The sequence below is a fragment of the Carya illinoinensis genome, chromosome 5 (assembly GCF_018687715.1).
Source record: "Carya illinoinensis cultivar Pawnee chromosome 5, C.illinoinensisPawnee_v1, whole genome shotgun sequence".
Taxonomy (NCBI): domain Eukaryota; kingdom Viridiplantae; phylum Streptophyta; class Magnoliopsida; order Fagales; family Juglandaceae; genus Carya; species Carya illinoinensis.
In genome coordinates this window covers 42,553,761-42,572,165 of record NC_056756.1, presented here as the reverse complement: position 1 = coordinate 42,572,165, position 18,405 = coordinate 42,553,761, and the positions used below count along the sequence as shown (strand labels likewise).

Here is an 18,405-nt window from a genome sequence, read left to right as displayed (position 1 = left end):
AAGGAAAGGTTTGACCTCTCGGAGGATAATACTCTGAATATCTCGTTGTTTCCTAAGTGGTGCATATCTATTAGCTAGGTAAATTACTATAATGATCTTACAGGGGGTGTTATAATCTTAGAATCCTGGAGATCTTGTGTTCCCACAGGTTAACAAGGTTCTTATTCTATCAAGCCCATCATTTGGGTTTTTTACTTTATACCTTTAGGCTTCTATTTTTTTTTTTTTTTAATCATCAAGAATTCAAATGATCCTTTGTTAAGTCCGTAAAAGTAAGTAAGTAAAGTTAAAAATTTAATTATTCGAATATAATGTTTTAAAAAATACATTTATTTTGGAATTTGAAATTTAGGGGTGGGCTCTGACTCCAACAGAGTAGGAGGTCAAAACGTACTCTAACTTCGACTCTGATTAGAGTCGAAATTCAACTCTGATCAGAGTGTGATTGGGCCAAGGCCCAATTCCTGGGCCCATTTTCAAAGGCCCAAGGCCCAAGTCCAAATCCTAGGGCCCACTTGCAAAGGCTCAAGGTCCATTATGATTTTTGGGCATCTGAAATACAGTAAAAAAAGAAAAAAAATTACCAACACCTTATTAGGCTTCCAATGTCCAAAAAATGTTTAAAAAATAATTAAAAAACTTAAATACAATGATTAAATTACATACATTACAAAATCAAATAGTAATAATTGCACAATAACAAACACAACATGACAATATAAATTAAAATCGAGAAAGCCTCTTGAAGCCAGTCGTCCTCATCGGCTTTTATCTACAAAATAATATATCCAAAAATAGATTATAAAAATATAGTATGAAATGGTCAACAATATTTTCTCCATATCCTTCCTCTGATCTGGATCAAATGATTTAAATATACTAATATAGTACCTGAACAACATCACTACAACACAACTCCTCATCTGACATCCATGTAAGAGTCTCAGTCATCAGCAATTATGCTAGGGTTCACAATTAGGTATACAAAATCATAAAAATTAGACATTAAATAATTAAAACATTAAAAATATTTAAATTATCATTTAAAAGCATATAAAGTTACCTGATTCAAGTCTATAACTCTTGGGATCAATGGTATCTAGTCCAATAAGAGTTTCACTTAGCCAGTTCTATATGCAAACGAGGGACTCTACAGTTGTCAGTGCCAATGAACTCCGATAAGCATCCAACATGTGACCTTTGGTTTTAAATACTAACTTAGAGGCAATAGTAGATATAGAAATGACTAGCACATCTCAGACTATTTACGAAATAATAGGAAATTTGGTGGAATTAACCTTCCACCAAGTTATTAAATGAAATGCATCACTAGGGGCCTCAACATTTTTCACAAAATTCCTCAAACCTACACTGCATATATTCCTTGATGGGCGATTTTGATGAAATCGCCACACCAATCTAGATTAACTCTATGCATGTTTGTCATCTAATGAAGATGTCGAGTTGGTTAGGTGTGAGGAGCTACCACCTAGTTGAAGACTAACCACTATTGTTGTAGTGCCTATATGAGTCATTAATATCATTTTCCAACTCTCTAATAAACTCTTCAGCCTTCTCTTCCCAGACGACGTCCCTAATCCAAAATTGTGTAATGACCAACTTATATTGAGGCTTAAGGATCGCAACTACAAATAATAACCTATTTATCCTCTCAACATTTCCCCAATATTTATCATATTGGATTTCATCCTCATAGCCATAGCATATAACAATTCCACAGTGTTAGCATAACTCTATTGCAAGTGGTTATAAAGTCCTGAAAGCTCGTTGAAGTACAAGTTTGTAGTAGTATATTTGGATCCAGATATCTGTAGAGTTATACCATAAAACAATTTCAAAATTTCAACAAAATACTTCACAATGGCCCAATCAACTGTGTCCGGCGCACCGAGCCCCCTTCTCCCCTTATTGACTCTAGCAAAGCATTACTCAGGTCCCCATCCTCAGCCTTCATCTGCTTGAATGCTCTTTGTTATTTTTGCGCCACATCTAATATCATGTATGTATAGTTCCATCGAGTCGGAATGTTCAAGCACAACATATTAGAACATGGGATTTGAAGCTGTTCAGCTATTGCCTTAAACTTGCCAAGTCTTTGAGAGGAAGCCCTCACATATCTCACAAGATTGTGGACTTTGGTAATGGAATCATCAACCTCTTTCAAACCCTCAACAGTTATGAGGTTGATGATATGAGTGTCAGCGGGAATGTAGTTATCAGTTTACATATTTTAGTCACACCTTCCTTATTTAGACCATATTTTATATTCCTTATTTAGACAATATTTTCTAGTTGTAAATAGCTTGATCACAGCCTTGATTTTGTAAATAAGTGGGACTTTATATTTTCATTATTTAGTTAGAGTTAATTGTTGTAATGGTTGATTTACAGCCTTGTAATTAGCGATAGTATTCTATATAATGTGAAGGACCCTCACAAGGAGGGCATTGAATCAAATTTGACATGGTTTTAGAGCCAGCACTTACACATAGTTTCGGCTCTTTCTAATGAGGAAGTTTTTTCTCCATTGGTAGGTGACAGTTTTACTACTGTCGGTACCTTCTATGAGTTCTTTGAGGGTTGCAAAAATTTGGTTGATAGTTTTCTACTACTATTGGCACTATCTGGGAGTTTTTTGGTGAATATTGGGCTGCGATAGTCCTTAGAGATCAGACTAGGATTTCAATCCTCTTGTTTGTGAGCTATCAACAAGTTCTCTGTAGAATTTTTTTTATTGTAGGCAAATTCTATGAAGTGTTATCTTGGCTATCAGCATTTGTCTTCACTGGGTGTGGGTTTGTCGACACTCTATTGAATTTGGGCTTGTTGTGCAGGTACTAGGATTCTGTTGGCACAAACTGTGGGGATTGGGTAGGTATTTTTTTTCCCCCCTCTCAAGGGGCATCATGTCTTCTGATTCATTTGCTATGAAATTCACGGGTAAGAACTACTCTGCCTAGGAATTTCAATTTCATTTATTTGTTATGGGAAAAGAGTTAGGGGGACATATACATGGGCGTGATCCCGCTCCTATTGAGATTCTAAAGTTGGCTCAGTAGAACATCAAAGATGCTAGGGTGATGACATGGGTTTTAGGATCTATTGATCCTCTCATTGTTCTTAATCTGAGGCCCATATAGGATTGCCAAATCTATGTGGAAGTACTTAAGAAAAGTTTATAGTCAGGAAAATACTGCCTGGCGTTATCAGTTTGAGTACGAGATCACCAGTTACACTCAGGGCGATCTCTCCATTCAAGATTATTTTTCTGCATTTAATAATCTATGGGAAGAATTTGCTGACATGATTTATGCCAAGGTACTAGAAGGATCTCTATCTGTTGTGGAGGAAGTTCATGAACAAAGCAAGCGAATCAGTTTTTAATGAAGTTGCGACTTGAATTTGAGGCCACTCGTTCCAATTTGATGAACCGTGATCCATCGCCTTCTTTGGATGTTTGTTTTAGGGAGTTTTTTCATGAGGAGTAGCATCTTGCCACCCAAGCAACTTACCAACATGAAAAATGATATCAAATGCAGTGGCTTATGCAACTCACGAGAGAGGCAAGGGACGTGACATGCAGAAGGTTTATTGTTTTAGCTGCAAGGACTACAGACATATTGATACCCACCATGCAAGGAAATCTTGCAACTACTGTAGCCATATTATCAAAGAATGTCTTATTTGTCCCCAGAATCGTCAGGCTAATGCTTATCAGTCTACTGTAGGTCTCTCTACTTCTACTAATTCTGCTATTGTTGGTGATTCCTTTGCTCTTACTCTTGAGATGGTCCAACAGATGATTATTTTAGCTTTTTTAGCCTTAGGTCAGAAAGGTAACGGTTCACCATCATCATTATCTTAGCTTGTTGATTCTGGTGCGTCTAATCACATCGCTAGTTCTTTCGATACTTTTAGCAATGTTCAGAATTATAATGGTTCATCACATATTCATATTGCTAATAGTAGTCAATTACCTATTCATGCTGGTGGTGATGTTAATTCTACAGTTAGAGATGTTTTTGTATCTCCTGAGCTTTCTAGTCTTAAATTAGTAGGCCAATTGGTTGATAACAATTGTGATGTTCGTTTCTCTCGTGATGGTTGTCTTGTGCTGGATCAGGTGTCGAGGAAAATACTCGTGAAGGGGCCAAAAGTTGGACGATTGTTTCTTCTACATTTTTCCATTCCTGCTATTATTTATTTAGCTTGTACCATTGTAAACAATAAGGGTGAAGTATGGCACAAACAGTTGGGTCATCCTAACTCTGTTGTTTTATCTCATTTAATAAACTATAGTTTGTTGGGCAATAAATATAATTTTCCTCTCATCTTTTTTTGATTGCTCCACATGCAAATTAGGTAAAAGTAAGTCCTTCTCATTTTCCTCTCATGGTAGTCATGCTGAACAATGCTTTGATGTGATTCATAGTGATGTGTGGGAAATTTATCTTGTTATTTCATATGCGCATTATAAATATTTTGTTACTTTCATTGATTATTATACCAAGTATACCTAGATTTATTTTTCACATTGTAAGTCTAAGGTTTTCTCTGTCTTTCAACAATTTGTCATCTATGTTGAGACTCAATTCTCGTTAGGGATCAAAACTTTAAGGTCTGATTCAGGTGGCGAATATATGTCTCATGAGTTTCATCAGTTTCTTCAATAAAAAGGTATTGTTTCTCACCACTCTTGTCCTTATACACCTCAATAAAATGGTGTGGCTAAATGGAAAAATTGACATTTGTTGGATGTTGTATATAAGTTATTGCTTCAGTCCTCTGTTTCGCCTAAGTTCTGAGTCGAAGCCTTGTTTGCAACAGTTTATTTAATTAATAGATTGCCTTCCAGTGTCTTGAATTTTGACACTCCTTACTTTTGTCTTTATCATTGGCATCCTTGTTATCTGGATATGCATATTTTTGGTTGTGTTTGTTTTGTTCATTTGCCATCTCATGAGTGTCATAAATTATCCACTCAATCTATTAGATGCACTTTTCTAGGTTATAGTATTTCACACAAAGGCTATGTTTGTTATCATCCATACTCTGACAGATTTCGTATTTTACATCATGTTGCTTTCTTTGAAAATCAGTCGTTCTTTTCTACTCATGTTGAGTCTTTACCTAAGATGCATGTTTTGTTGCATTTTGATGACTTGACTTCTTCTCCTAACCGATTCAAACCTGGACTTGTGTATGAGCGACGATGACCAGCTTTGCCCCTTCCTAAGCCTAATCTGCCACCTGACCTTGCCCTCACATATCTCTGTCCATGCTACTTTGTCTTCCATTGCCATTCCATCAGGTTATTCTGAGGCAGTTAAACATGAATGTTGGAGACAGATGATAGCTAAAGAACGTTGGGCTCTCTAGGACAATCACACATGGGACATTGTTCCTTGTCCCACCATGGTTAAGGCCATTGGTTGCAAGTGGGTCTACTCGATTAAGCTACGTTCTGGTGGGACTCTAGCTAGGTATATGGCACAGTTGGTTGCACTTGGCAACAAGAGTATGGGGTGGACTATGAGGAAACTTTTGCTCCAGTTGTCATGATGACTACAATGCGGACTATTTTGTCTATTTTTGCCTCTTAAGGTTGGCCCTTTCATCAAATGGATGTCAAAAATACCTTTCTTCATAGTGATCTCAAAGAAGATATCTATATGACCACTCCACCTAGATTGCCATCTTCTTCTTCATTGGATGTCTGTAAGTTGAAACGCTCATTATATGAGCTAAATCAAGCTCCCCGTGCATGGTTTCATAAATTCAGATCCACCTTGCTTCAGCTTTCCTTTAAGCAAAGTCAATATGACTCCTTTCTATTTCTCTGTAAGACATCCACTGGCATTGTTCTTCTTCTGGTTTATTTTGATGATATTGTTATTACGGGAACGGATTCGCTTTGATTACTCGCCTGCAGCAGCATTTTCAAGCCTTGTTTCATATGAAGGATCTTGGTCCTCTTACATACGTCTTGGGGTTGGAAGTTTATACTGAATTCTCTTGTATTTTTCTTAATCAACATAAATACACACTGGATTTGATTACTTTGGCCTACCTTTAGGATACTTTTTCTATAGATACTCCTTTAGAAGTCAACATGAAGTATCGTTATGAGGAAGAAGATCTACTTTCCAACTCGATTGTGTTTCGACTGTTAGTGGATAGCCTGAACTATTTGACTATTACTCGCCCTGATATTTTTTTGTTGTCTAGCAGGTTAGTCGGTTCATGTAGGCTCCATGTCATATACACTTAGCTACCATTCATTGCATTATTCGATATCTTCGGGGATACCCTAGCCTTGGTTTGTTCTTCCCTACTAGGATTCCTCTTTGCCTTGTTGCTTATAGCGATGCTGATTGGGCCGAAGTCCTAATACACAACGATTTGTCATGTGTTGGTGCATGTTTCTTCGTGACTCTTTGATCTCTTGGAAGAGTAAGAAACAAGGTTGTGTCTCTAGATCGTGTCTCTAAACAACATTGAACATGAATAAAATCGTGCTCACAAATAATATCCTCTTTTACCATCATATTTTGCTTGAACAACTCAATTGCAATCTAATTGGCATTGGCATTGTCAACTGTGATACAAAGAGTTTTTCTAATTACCCAATCCTTCATACGGTCATCCATCTCTGCCCCAATGAATGAACCTTTGTGATCAACAATTTCTTTAAAGCCAATAATCTGCCTTTCGCAACGTCTACTCACTATCAATAAAGTGGGTTATGATACACATATAGTTGACACTTTGTATGAATGTCCATGTATCAGTCGTAAATGACACTCTCTGGCTAGAGGTAATAAACACATCTCATTCATTTATGCATTCTCCTTCTCATGCATCTTCAAATAATTTCGCATCTCCGTATACCGTGAAGGTGTGGAAAATTATGGCTCAAGAGTCTGCACAAATTTACATAAGCCTTTTTTGTCAACTTTGGTAAAAGGCATCTCATCATAGATGATCATCTTTACAAGCAATTCCCATAATATCTTCTCACTTTATTGAGGGATTGATAGCTTCTTAATATGCATACCATCAATGGTTGTAGAAGTTTCGTAACTGAGCTTGGTTTGATCATTGACCACCAATCCCTTGTGTATCTTATACCACTAGCAACCACTAAGATATACTATTAATACACTAGTGCCTTGCTTCTTCAAATGACAGCCACAAAGTTGCCCATAGTGGTGACATCTTGCTTGAGAGTTCACAGTGGTGAATTGTTCTCATGTCGATGACCTTTTTTTAGTAAGCCATGGTGGTCGATCGTGCTAAATGGGCATCTCCTCCACCTCATTAAACATATCATCATCCGCTACATCTATTAGAAGCCAAGTACTTGCACAAAAAGTCGCTGCTCTAGATGTGGCTCTAGGGGTGGAAGTACCCATCAGTGTAGGAACTCTAGCATCCACCACATCCCTTTGTGGACAATCATTTCCACTAGGTGTAGCATCCATATCACAATCAATTGTGCTAAAAAAATAAATTAGAAGCAAACAAATTAGAAAAAAGAAAACATGTACTGCATACATATATATATATTGAAAGGACTGGAAACAAAGTGTTGCAATACGATAGATCATCACGAACTCTTAATTTGATAGCTGTATCATGCCAAAAAGTTCTTCTATTAATATTATTTTTGCAAACAAACATACAACTTGATATCTATAAACAAATGCATATATGTTTTCTCCTCAAAGTGTCATTTAAGAAACCACACTGATCTCTTTATGTGAGAGATTATATCAGTGGCTTGCATGTAGTGGGTGGTCTTTACATGGCCATTTTCTGAGTTATCTCCTTTTGACTGTGAGTGTGTGAGTGATGGATGTTTTGAAAAGTAGCACTAAAGATTTTGAGTTTTGAGGACCATCTTCTCTAGGTAAAATAGCACCCCCCCCCCCCCCCCACCCCACCTTCCTTTTCCATGTTTTCCCCCCTTCCACCATTTGCCAAAAGGTCACACTATATGAGACCAGTGTACCCTAGCAATTAGTGGCAAAAGTCTTAAAAGGTCTAGAATTACTCCAATGGTAGTGCAGATAGTTGCATCCATTTCCAAGCTATAGATAAATGCAGGTGCATGCACATGTACATATAAAATCATTCAGTTTTTGTCCATAGTACAATGAGTGAAACTATTCCATAATACATAGACCATGCTCATGAATCATATTTTATTTTCCATCAATAAAAGATTAATAAACGATGTAAAACCTAATGAAATAAATGAGCATCAGTGGATAAATGATATAGAAATACTTTTACATTTTAAACGAACAAAAAAGAACTATGGCAAACAATCAAAATCACATTTGGAAAGAGAACTTTACAAAAAGAATAAAAGCATATTTTTTTTTTCAATGAATTGAACCTATTAAAGAAACATATCATGATAATGCTACTTGTAAACCGACAGGCTAGTAGCATGAGGCAAAAAAGACACCTTTTAGAGGAGTTAGAATGTATGAAACGCAAACGAGCAGATTAGGCTATGTTTGTTTCATCTGAGAATATTTTCTAGGAAAAAATTTTCATCTATTGGCATGTTTGAAAAGGGCAAAAAAGAATGGTTAATGGAAAATGGCTAGTGGGTCAATGGGAAAATCATATGCGTGAGGTGGAAAATGGCCTACCCCTCTTCAAGAATAAATGATGCACACTTTAGTCAAATGGCTATAGCTTCTAAGCATACCATTTGAAGTTAAAAACCCATTGTCAACAATGGGGCCAATGAAATGATTCTTCTCCAGGATTAGAAGCCATTATTGTAGAATTTAGATCTAGACTTTTGGACATGGACCAATCCACTCATAAGGGAAATTAAGAATCTCAAATTCTCTGTGATGTTTATTCAGAGTACAACATCATTAGGTAGCCTAAAAATCAAACTTCCACAATAATCAATCACAAAAATCAAAATTAGGTAGCGCTCAAACAATAAAATCAACCGCATCATTAAATTATATTTACAATGAAATCATGGTAACAAAATCCCCAAAATTTGGAATCCTAAAATTCGAAATCATAAAAAAGCCTCAACAAAAGGCCCAATGAATTGGGATTTCCCTATTGGGCTAGGTCATTTCGGGGCAAGCGGATCATTTATGATGAAGAGGATGAGTTTCAAGAGAATGATTCGAAGTTCTTGCAGAGTAGAACCGTGCAGTACCAGACAAGAGATAGATCTTCCAAAGCACAAGGCATTACTGAATCGAAAAAAAGAAGGATTCTAGTTGTAAGATATCTAATGAAACCGTCGCTAGAATTGAGATCTCATTCCAAGAGAAAGATATCAAATATATGGAGTTTTTTTTGTATATTATATTGATGATCCGATCCGCAAGGACCATGATTGGGAATTGTTTGATCGTCTTTCTCCGAGGAAGAGGCGAAACATAATCAACTTGAATTCGGGACCTCGCTCGTTAAGTAAATCATCGCACCTACGGTCCAACCAATTGGGAGAGAATCAATAGATTCCTTTTCGAGAGTGATTCATCCTTCCCGAATGCAGCATACAACTCTTCAGTGTACTACTAATTCTTCTTCTGCTTCTGGTAAATCAAAAGGTAATCTCTAACATTCTGCTAGAGAAAAAATTAGAAAAACGATAAACCCTATAGGTTGACGCCACAAATTCCACCCCCAAAAACCATATTTTGATTGAGCTTCAACTATATCAACTGTACTTAAACTGTTAGATAATCATGCTGTGTCTCTTATCGTTCAAAACGAATGTTAATAGTTCATACATAACATTTAATACTTCATACATATTAAAATATAAAATAGAACGATTAAATTAGTTGGTTGAAAGACTCGCGAATCAAAATTATGGTTGTGTACTACACTTACGGCATTGCCAAGGCTCATGAGAGGTATTCTACAATGGGCTTGGGCTCATGACGATAGTAAACGGCGTAGAACAGCGTACGAGAAGAGAGGAAACAAAAAGAGAACAGAGAAGAAGAGAAAGAGTGAGGGGGGAAAGGAAAAGAGGGCTCCTGCCGTTTGGATTCCCTTATGAAGAAAATTTACGTCGTTTCGTTAGGTTTATAAATAAATTTATTTTTTAAAAAAATTATATAAAAATGTCAAAATTCAGGATCGGAATTCAGAACTTTACATGCCTCCAAACTCTAACTCCAACATGCATTCTTGAAGGAACTCTGATTCTATCAAAAGTTGGAATTAGAGCGAACATCGGACGGAGTCAGAGTTGGCAGAAGATTTGCACAAACCTATTGCATATGTGGTGATGTCATGCGAACGTGAGTTTTTTAGGTACATACAAGATCAGAGGTAAATACAAGTATGGATCATTTAATACATGAGTCTTTATCCTTTAAAAATAAAAATAAAAATTACATGAGTCTTTATCTCGTAGCCAGGAATGTACAAACGGGGCGGGAACCAAAAATTTTGGTATAAGAATAAAGAAATATATAATTGTAAATATAATTGTGTATTAATATGTGTATTAATATGATGTGATTAATTAAAAAATAGATTTTATTAAAAATAGTATTAATTTAAGTTTTAAATATGAATAAATTTATATTAATATATAAATTAGTACGTGATTGTATTTATATATAATAAAACTTTAAGAATAAATTATTTTATTTATTTATTTATTTATTTTATTTAAGTAACATCAATTAAAAATAAAGTTAGAAATTAATTAGCTCCCAGAATTACAAAGAATGGTTGTGAACTTGTGGTGGGCCTACAGAGTACAGAATCATTGTCTATAGTAGCTGTGGCTGTGAAGGGTTCCGTGCTAATATTACTTAATATCCATTGTACCCTTAATTGAGAATCGAGATAGATGTATTATATATAAGTTAAAAATTAAATAAAATATTATTTTTTTAATATTATTATTTTTTAAAATTTTAAAAAATTAAATTATTTATTATATTTTACATAAAAATTTTAAAAAAATAATAAAATGAGATGAGATGAAATATTTTTACTATCTAAATGATACTTTAAGTAATATTTAAGTAATGAAGTGATTTCAGATATATAATTTATAAACAATAATGAAAAAGTAGTAAAAAATTAATAATAAATATTAAATTATAGTAAAAATTAATGAAAAATAAGTGAAATAACACGTAAATAGTTTGTAAATAATAACAAAATATTTGAATTAATCTTTTTATGAGATTACGAGAAATAAGAATAAAAAATTGAATAAAAATATTATAAAATTAAAATATTATTATAATAGAATTTTTAATATAATTTTTATTTTAAGATTTGAAAAAGTTAATTTTTTTTATATTTTGTTAAAAAATTAGATAAAGATATAATGATTATATAAAAAATTTAAAAATTAAAAATATCTGTGTAATAGTCGAAGAGAAATGCTTTTTGTACTTGAAAACGAACGATTAAACGCCAAGGTCAAAAGAAACGAAAAAAATAAAGAAAATAAAAGCAAACATAAAAAAGTTAAAAGAAACGGAGTGATAGAAAAGTAAAGAAGCAAAGGCTTATTTTTTGGGTTTCAAATCTAATAATTCTATTTCAGCATCATTTAGAAAATTAGGAAAATATAAAATTTAACCTAATTAAATTTTTTATTTTTTGGTCATATTTTCGGTGAAATCTAAAATTTCACCTAAAATTTTTTGGATGATGGATTAAAGCATTGGCAATGGATTCTTTATCTTCATATGTAAAATTACATGTTTTGAAAATTGATTTTGAATATGAAAAAAAATTCCTATATTAGATTATGTATTTTTTAATCAAATAATAATAAAATAATAAAGAGAGAAGAGAAAAAAGAAAATAGAGAAAAAGAGAGAAGAGAGAGTTGGAAGGAGAGAGAAAAAAATAAAATAATATTTAAAAAAGGAAAATGACATCTTTAAAGATAAATAATCACTGTTTATAGTTATTTAAAATTATAAAAATAGATAAGTCAATGTAAATGATTTTAAAATAAATTTATTCAAATTTAAGAATAAAAATAAAAATAAATAAATTATTACTAGTGCTCTTAGAACATCTTCTTCATGTTTCCGTTTGTACGTTATTGTTTCTTTGACTTTTTCATTTCTTTTATTTTTCATTACTTTTATATTTCGTTTGCTTTCCGTTTCTTCCTTTTTACTTTTCGCTTCACTTTGTCAATTGCAAAATTTGCACTCAAGTATGGTACGTTTTTCTTAAGTTTTCTTCACTTACGTACTGTAATACTTGGATATTAAAATGAGATGACTTGGAAAGTAAGTCATCTCCTATCCAAACCAGTCTAGGTGTGTGTTGGTGTGGTGTACATTTCCCCACTTTCCTGCTAGTCTAATTATTATTGGCGGGCTATTTTTCTCCTTAATACTGCTACAGGTACCCGGCGTGGGGTACCCGCTGCGAAACCGCTGACGTGCCAATAAAAAAAAAAAAAAAAAAAAAGATTGAAACCAGTTTCGTGCAAAACCCATTTCAAAGAAGAAAAATGATATTTCAAAACCGAACCTGCAGCAGTATTGTTTGAAAGCAGGTCGTGCGAAACCTGTGAAACCCATTTCAGAACCGGACCTCAACGCTGCAGAAAAAACCCATTTGAAGACCCATTTCAAAGCCGCACCTTCACGCTGCAGAAGGTTTTCGTCCATTGGTTCAAGCTGCAGAAGCTCAGCGTCCATTGTTGAGGTACGCATTTAGAATCCCAGTTGATTGTTGTCGTTGCAGGGTTCCGAAAATGTTGAACTCGGGAAACGATTTGAGTGTGGTCTGGTCTGTATTGTCCACATTATTATGGAAATCACCAGATTCGCGTTTGGGTCTGTGTACAAAATCTAGTGGGTCTCACGTTTGGGTATTTATTTTATTTTAATGTTGAAAATCTTCTGTATAGAATGCTCTGTATAGAATGTGTAGTTAGTTAACGTGATTTCGGACTTAAAGATGAAAAAATGTGTAGTTAGTTAACGTGATCTCAAGAAATTATCTTATTTTCACTACACCTATAAAGATGAAAAAATGAATTTTTTTTTTCTACACCTTCCGTCGTACTACCCAGCCATCTATTTATAGAATGGAAGATGCTAACCTTATCTGCTTGTGTATTTGCATGGCTCCAACGATGGCCATTGATTTTCGGGTTGTGCTAACCTTATCTCTGGTTGAACAATATGGGAGAGATGGTATTTTAAGTTTGATGAATGGAAATGAATAGGAAATTCATCTGTAGGCTTAGAGGTAAGAGGAGAAAATGAATGGGAAATATTCATCTGTTGACTAAGTAAGAAGAGTCGTTGTGAATGAAATGAAATTACAAAGTCGTTAACATATCTTGAACAACTAATTTAAGTTAAGTTAGTATATGTTTCCCCTTTTGTTTTTTTTTTTTAAAAGGAAAAAAGGTTAATAATAATACTTACTTGAAAGAATTTTTCTGACTGGTTAACCAAAACTTTATCTGAATCATCAGCATATTTGATAGATTCTCATCATCCCTCTTGTGCACAGCTTCTTCATGTATAATATCTTTATCATAAAGATGCCATAGAATCTGTATAATAAAACAACTCAATGAGTTGAAGCAACAGAATAAAATAAAATCTAACTCATCGACTTCACTCGGGTTTGATGGAACTAAATGATTCATCAATTTTGCTTAACCTTTCGGCTCCAAGTTCAGTTGTGTTTATTTCCAAGTTGTTCATTAAATTTGTACTACTTGTAAGGCATATTTTATCTACTTTTTCTGGAATTTTACAGTTCATATCGTCTCATCATGGAAAAAGGGGAAGAACACTCATCTCCCCTAACACCATCTAGCTCAAATCTCCCAACCACGGTGTGTTATCTTTTTAGTAAATTTGTTGGACTATGTTGGGTTGATATCCATGGATTTTGTACATGAATAACTTGTGTAATAACATGTTAGGGCATACCGTCAACTTCTCTAACATTCAGAAATTACATGCACATGCACGGTTACTATGGAGAACTTCCTACGTTGTCACCAGGTCTAATGCAACAGCCAGATGGCTACCAATATCCATTCAATATTCAAGAGGTGATACAATTGTATTCTTAAACTTTTGTAAATTTTTAGTTTGAATTGCCTTTATTAATGTCATATGATATTAAAAAATGCTCGCTTTTCTTTTAGTACGATGCTGGTTACCCAACTTCTGTTATGACTACTGGATCCGCCGCAAACAAAAAAGATGATATAGAAGACTTGTCTCCCGAAACTGATATCCCATGTACCTCCGCTGAAGTTGAAGAAAGCGGAAAAGATAGAGCTGATGGTATGGAAACCACCACGGATGTCGTTGCCGAGACAGCTCAGTTAGATGATGGAGTTGGTGGTGACACGATTGAGGAGCCCAAGTCGAAGATGGGGTTTAATTCTTTTGAAGAGGTAATGACTTATTACAAGCAATATGCTAAGAATATTGGGTTTGGAGTAATGTAATATTGACATTACACTAAGAAACTGCTATTACTCCTTGCAGATGTTCTTTGGGATGGATGGATCACAACCAATTGATGGATCACAACCCATAGATGGTCAGTGACTTTTAAGTTTATTATTGGTAATGTGGATCATTTGAGTATTCAAATACATGTTGAAAACTTTGGTAAACTCCTAGAGTTATATTTTAAATATTAGTAATAGTCATTGAATTTGCTTGTCGGAATTAGTTGTATAGCACCAGAAGCTATATACGAATGCATTTAAAATGATTTAATTTAAATTATATATACAGACTACAGCCAAGAATTTTATCACCAATACTATCACATAATTTAATTTTGTAATTTATCTAACACAAAATTGGGATTGTGTTGTGTAGGTACTCATTAATGAATATAATCCGAATGTCTCCTAGCAGGAAGTATATTGAAGGGGCACTATTTGGACTGTACGTGATTAGCCAAAGTCAATCAGGGAAATGAAGTTCATGTGGAACATGCGTACGGGCTATTGAAAATGTCCAATGTATTTAGTGTTCCATCACCAGGTCGGGAAGGGAATTTGAGAACCATGTTTTATGTTGAGTATTGTTTGTATATTCTGGGTTCTTGCTGCCCAAGTTCATGTGCAATAGCATTCGGATGCTCATATTTTAACTAAGTGAGGTGAATGATAGAATGTGGGCTGATATAATTTGGGTGTAAAGACAATACTATGGAAGTCCCGTTTCCTCATTATCTAACAGTTAGATAATCTTAAATTTAGTTCATATTTTATCTTGACATTGAAGAGCTTCTCATTTATAGGCAAAAAGGACAATAAGGCAAGTTATATAGAAGTTATTTAAAAGTTGGCATTTTGAGGCCATATAATTTACCAAAACTTAATGCAAAAGATTACATGAAGTTGATCTTAAAATCCCACTGGCCGCATGAATCATTTCCACATAATCATTCAGTAATACAAAATAATTACAGTTTTGACATAACTACAACATCCACCACATAATCATTTCCATGCAATACAAGAAATGGATGACAAAAAATGCATGGCACACTTGTAAGAGAACCATGTTTCAGGTGCAGTGGCAAACATGGTTCACAAGTTTCACTAATATATGAAGTACTCAGTCTAATATACAGCAGCAACTAAATTCTAACACTAATCTGAAATTACTACATAACCACCAAGTAATATGCTAGAACAAATGCTAAAGCCCAAAACCCACGGACTAATATGCGTGAACGTCTTATTTCTGCTTCACGTACAACAGCCACCAACTCTTTCAGTAACTCCTCATTTCTATTGGATAGTATGAACTCGAAGTCGTCTACTCTTCGCCGCAAATCAATAATGATCTTCTCAATATCGACCAGTTTTTTCTTCAGCTCCTTCTCCTTGCTGGAAATTTCAGTGTGAGTTTCACTTGGGTCCGACAGTGGGTATTCATGGCCATCTACCCATTTGAAATACTTACAATATGGTAATCCCTTGGATTTTATACACATTTGAAGCAAAAAATGTTAGATGAACATCAAAAAAAAATTTAACTAAATTTGAATTTAGTTACCTCTTTGTTGTACTTTGGACAACTTAAGAAGGGTCGTCCTGGATTATGTTGCGTATTTGAGTATCTCAGTTGGGCTTCAATCTCACAGAAGCATTTCGGATGACCCCTCTTTTGTTTGGCAAGAGATGAAGAAGACGTTGTCGTCGATGATGACATATTCTCAGACTTTAAACAATGATGCCAGAGCTCTAGTAGAGATCAAACTACAACAGTCAGCTTCTGTTGTAAATCCCAATTATGAACTTCGAAAAGCAGGGGCTCAGTTTTGAGGCATGGAAAAAAGAATACAAAATTAGATTATAGGAGACAAAGGCAAAGCTACAAAATTAGATGAAAAATTTCTCTCGGTCAGTCTATGAATGCTTGTTAAACTATCTCACATCTGTGCGTGGGAATGAACATCCGGCTGTGAGTATTTATTTTCAACTTATGATTGTCCAATCTCTTATGTAAAATTCATTTACATACTCCTCCTATCCTATTTTACAATCAACCAATATAATTTCTCTAAAAATAATTTTAATTTTATACTTTATATTAAAAAAATCTATTCATGCTTTTTTAGTCATCTTCTCATACAGTGTTAATTTTATATTATGAGATGATGAAAAGATAATAATATTGATGAGTAGTATTATTCAATTTACTCATATTTTTATTTCATCCCAACAATGATATCAATTAGAGTAAGCCAACTCCAAAGTATATCACCCCAAACTAGACATAAGCTTAACACCAGAATAAACAATAATATCGGCAGCTACAAGAATAACTTCTCCAATTAAAACTTCCACACCCAATTCACCAAATTAATGTGCCAACTTGCATGAACAATATAGGTCTCACATGCAACGCCTCTTCTTCATCATCCTCAGCCCACTACGTTCATGTTTTGCATTAATGTCTTAAAAATTGGGTTCCTAATTCCTAAAAATTTCTCTTCTAATATAATGTGTACCCAAATCTACCCCAAATCTTAAAATCATCCAAGCCATCAGGCTAGGATTCAAGGACAACTTCACTTTGTGTCATCAAAATTCTGAAGTTTATAAGTTCTAACAAGGCATTGAACAAGATTATTCTTCTTCCAATAAAGCCAAACCTACTAATCACGGGCAAAACTGAAATTAGCAAAATTGTTTTTGTGACCTCTTCAGCAGAGCAATATAATGCTTCAACTAGGCCCAAATTCTTTTTCTTGGGACAAGATCTGGTGATTTCCATAATAATGGGGACAATACAGACCACACTCAAATCGTTTCCCGAGTTCAACATTTTCGGAACCCTGCACCTTCAAAAATCTACTGGGATTCTCGAAATGCAAAAGAAGATGAACTTCTAAACAGTAGGAAGACCAAGTTGACAACGCGTACCTCGACAATGGACGCAAGGCGTCTGGAATCGCCGACGAGAGAAGTGCGAAAGTGAGGTAAATTTCTTCGCTCGCTGACCAATCGGTTTCGCACGACCTGCCTTCAAATGGGTGTTTTCTGCAGCGTGAAGGTGCACCACATATCTGGTTTTGAAATGGGTTTCGCACGAACAGGTTTCAATGGTGAGATTTCTGGTTTCAAATGGGTTTCGCACGACCTGGTAGATCTATTGAAATTTCTGGTTTTGAAATGGGTTTCCAACGACTGGTTTCAATGGTTAAATTTCTGGTTTTTCCAAATGGGTTTCGCACGACTGGTTTCAATGGTGAAATTTCTGGTTTTTTCAAATGGGTTTCGCACGACTGCTAGATCTATTGAAATTTCTGGTTTTCAAATGGGTTTCGCACGACTTGGAATGGGTAGACCTGGTTTCAATGGATTTATTTCTGGTTTTGAATTGGCATTCGCACTCAAATGGGTTTCGCTGAACGTGAAGGAGATAAGTGTGGAGGCAGCCGTCTAGCCCTAATTTCATCCTCACTCTGTACGTGAAGGAAGAGGGGAGGCAAAACGATAAGCCCCGGTGTCATCCTCGATGCGGTGCGCAACGCACCGTTTCATTAATCGTGCCACGTGGACGGCGTGTACGCGAAGGGTACGCGACGCCGTGTGCAAATAGCATTTTTCGATGGGCTATTCCGAAGAGGCCTTGTTTAATTAACCATGTTTAAGGTATATATGTTTAGTCGTCTTGGTCTATCAATTGGTATTACTATATAATTTTAGTCTCAAAAATTCATTTTCATAGATTCATGTACAAATTTGTTTCAAAAGTTATTTTCATAAAGTGATTATATTTATTTTAAGGAAAATGCTAGTTGAACCGATAAAAGTGATCAATTAATTAATTTTTTTAATAATTAAAAAAGTGACTATTATTAAATTGGTATTTTTTATTT

The 18,405-nt window shown here is 34.7% G+C and overlaps 2 protein-coding genes across 2 annotated transcripts; one reads left to right on the top strand and one right to left on the bottom strand.

Annotated features, from left to right (window-relative positions):
• The first annotated feature begins 12,586 nt into the window (after positions 1 to 12,586).
• LOC122310364 lies at positions 12,587 to 14,603 on the top strand. The gene is made up of 5 exons (XM_043124260.1): positions 12,587 to 12,723; positions 13,795 to 13,873; positions 13,964 to 14,095; positions 14,192 to 14,446; positions 14,541 to 14,603. The coding sequence occupies exons 2-5, from the start codon at positions 13,811 to 13,813 to the stop codon at positions 14,601 to 14,603; spliced, it is 513 nt and encodes a 170-aa protein (XP_042980194.1). The 5' UTR covers positions 12,587 to 12,723; positions 13,795 to 13,810.
• Positions 14,604 to 15,409: 806 nt separating this feature from the next.
• On the bottom strand, positions 15,410 to 18,093 carry LOC122311399. Its single transcript, XM_043125952.1, has 2 exons — positions 16,074 to 18,093; positions 15,410 to 15,993 (listed from the first exon to the last, which is right to left on the bottom strand). Exons 1-2 carry the CDS (start codon positions 16,227 to 16,229, stop codon positions 15,679 to 15,681), a joined length of 471 nt encoding a protein of 156 aa, XP_042981886.1. The 5' UTR covers positions 16,230 to 18,093; the 3' UTR covers positions 15,410 to 15,678.
• Positions 18,094 to 18,405: the final 312 nt, after the last annotated feature.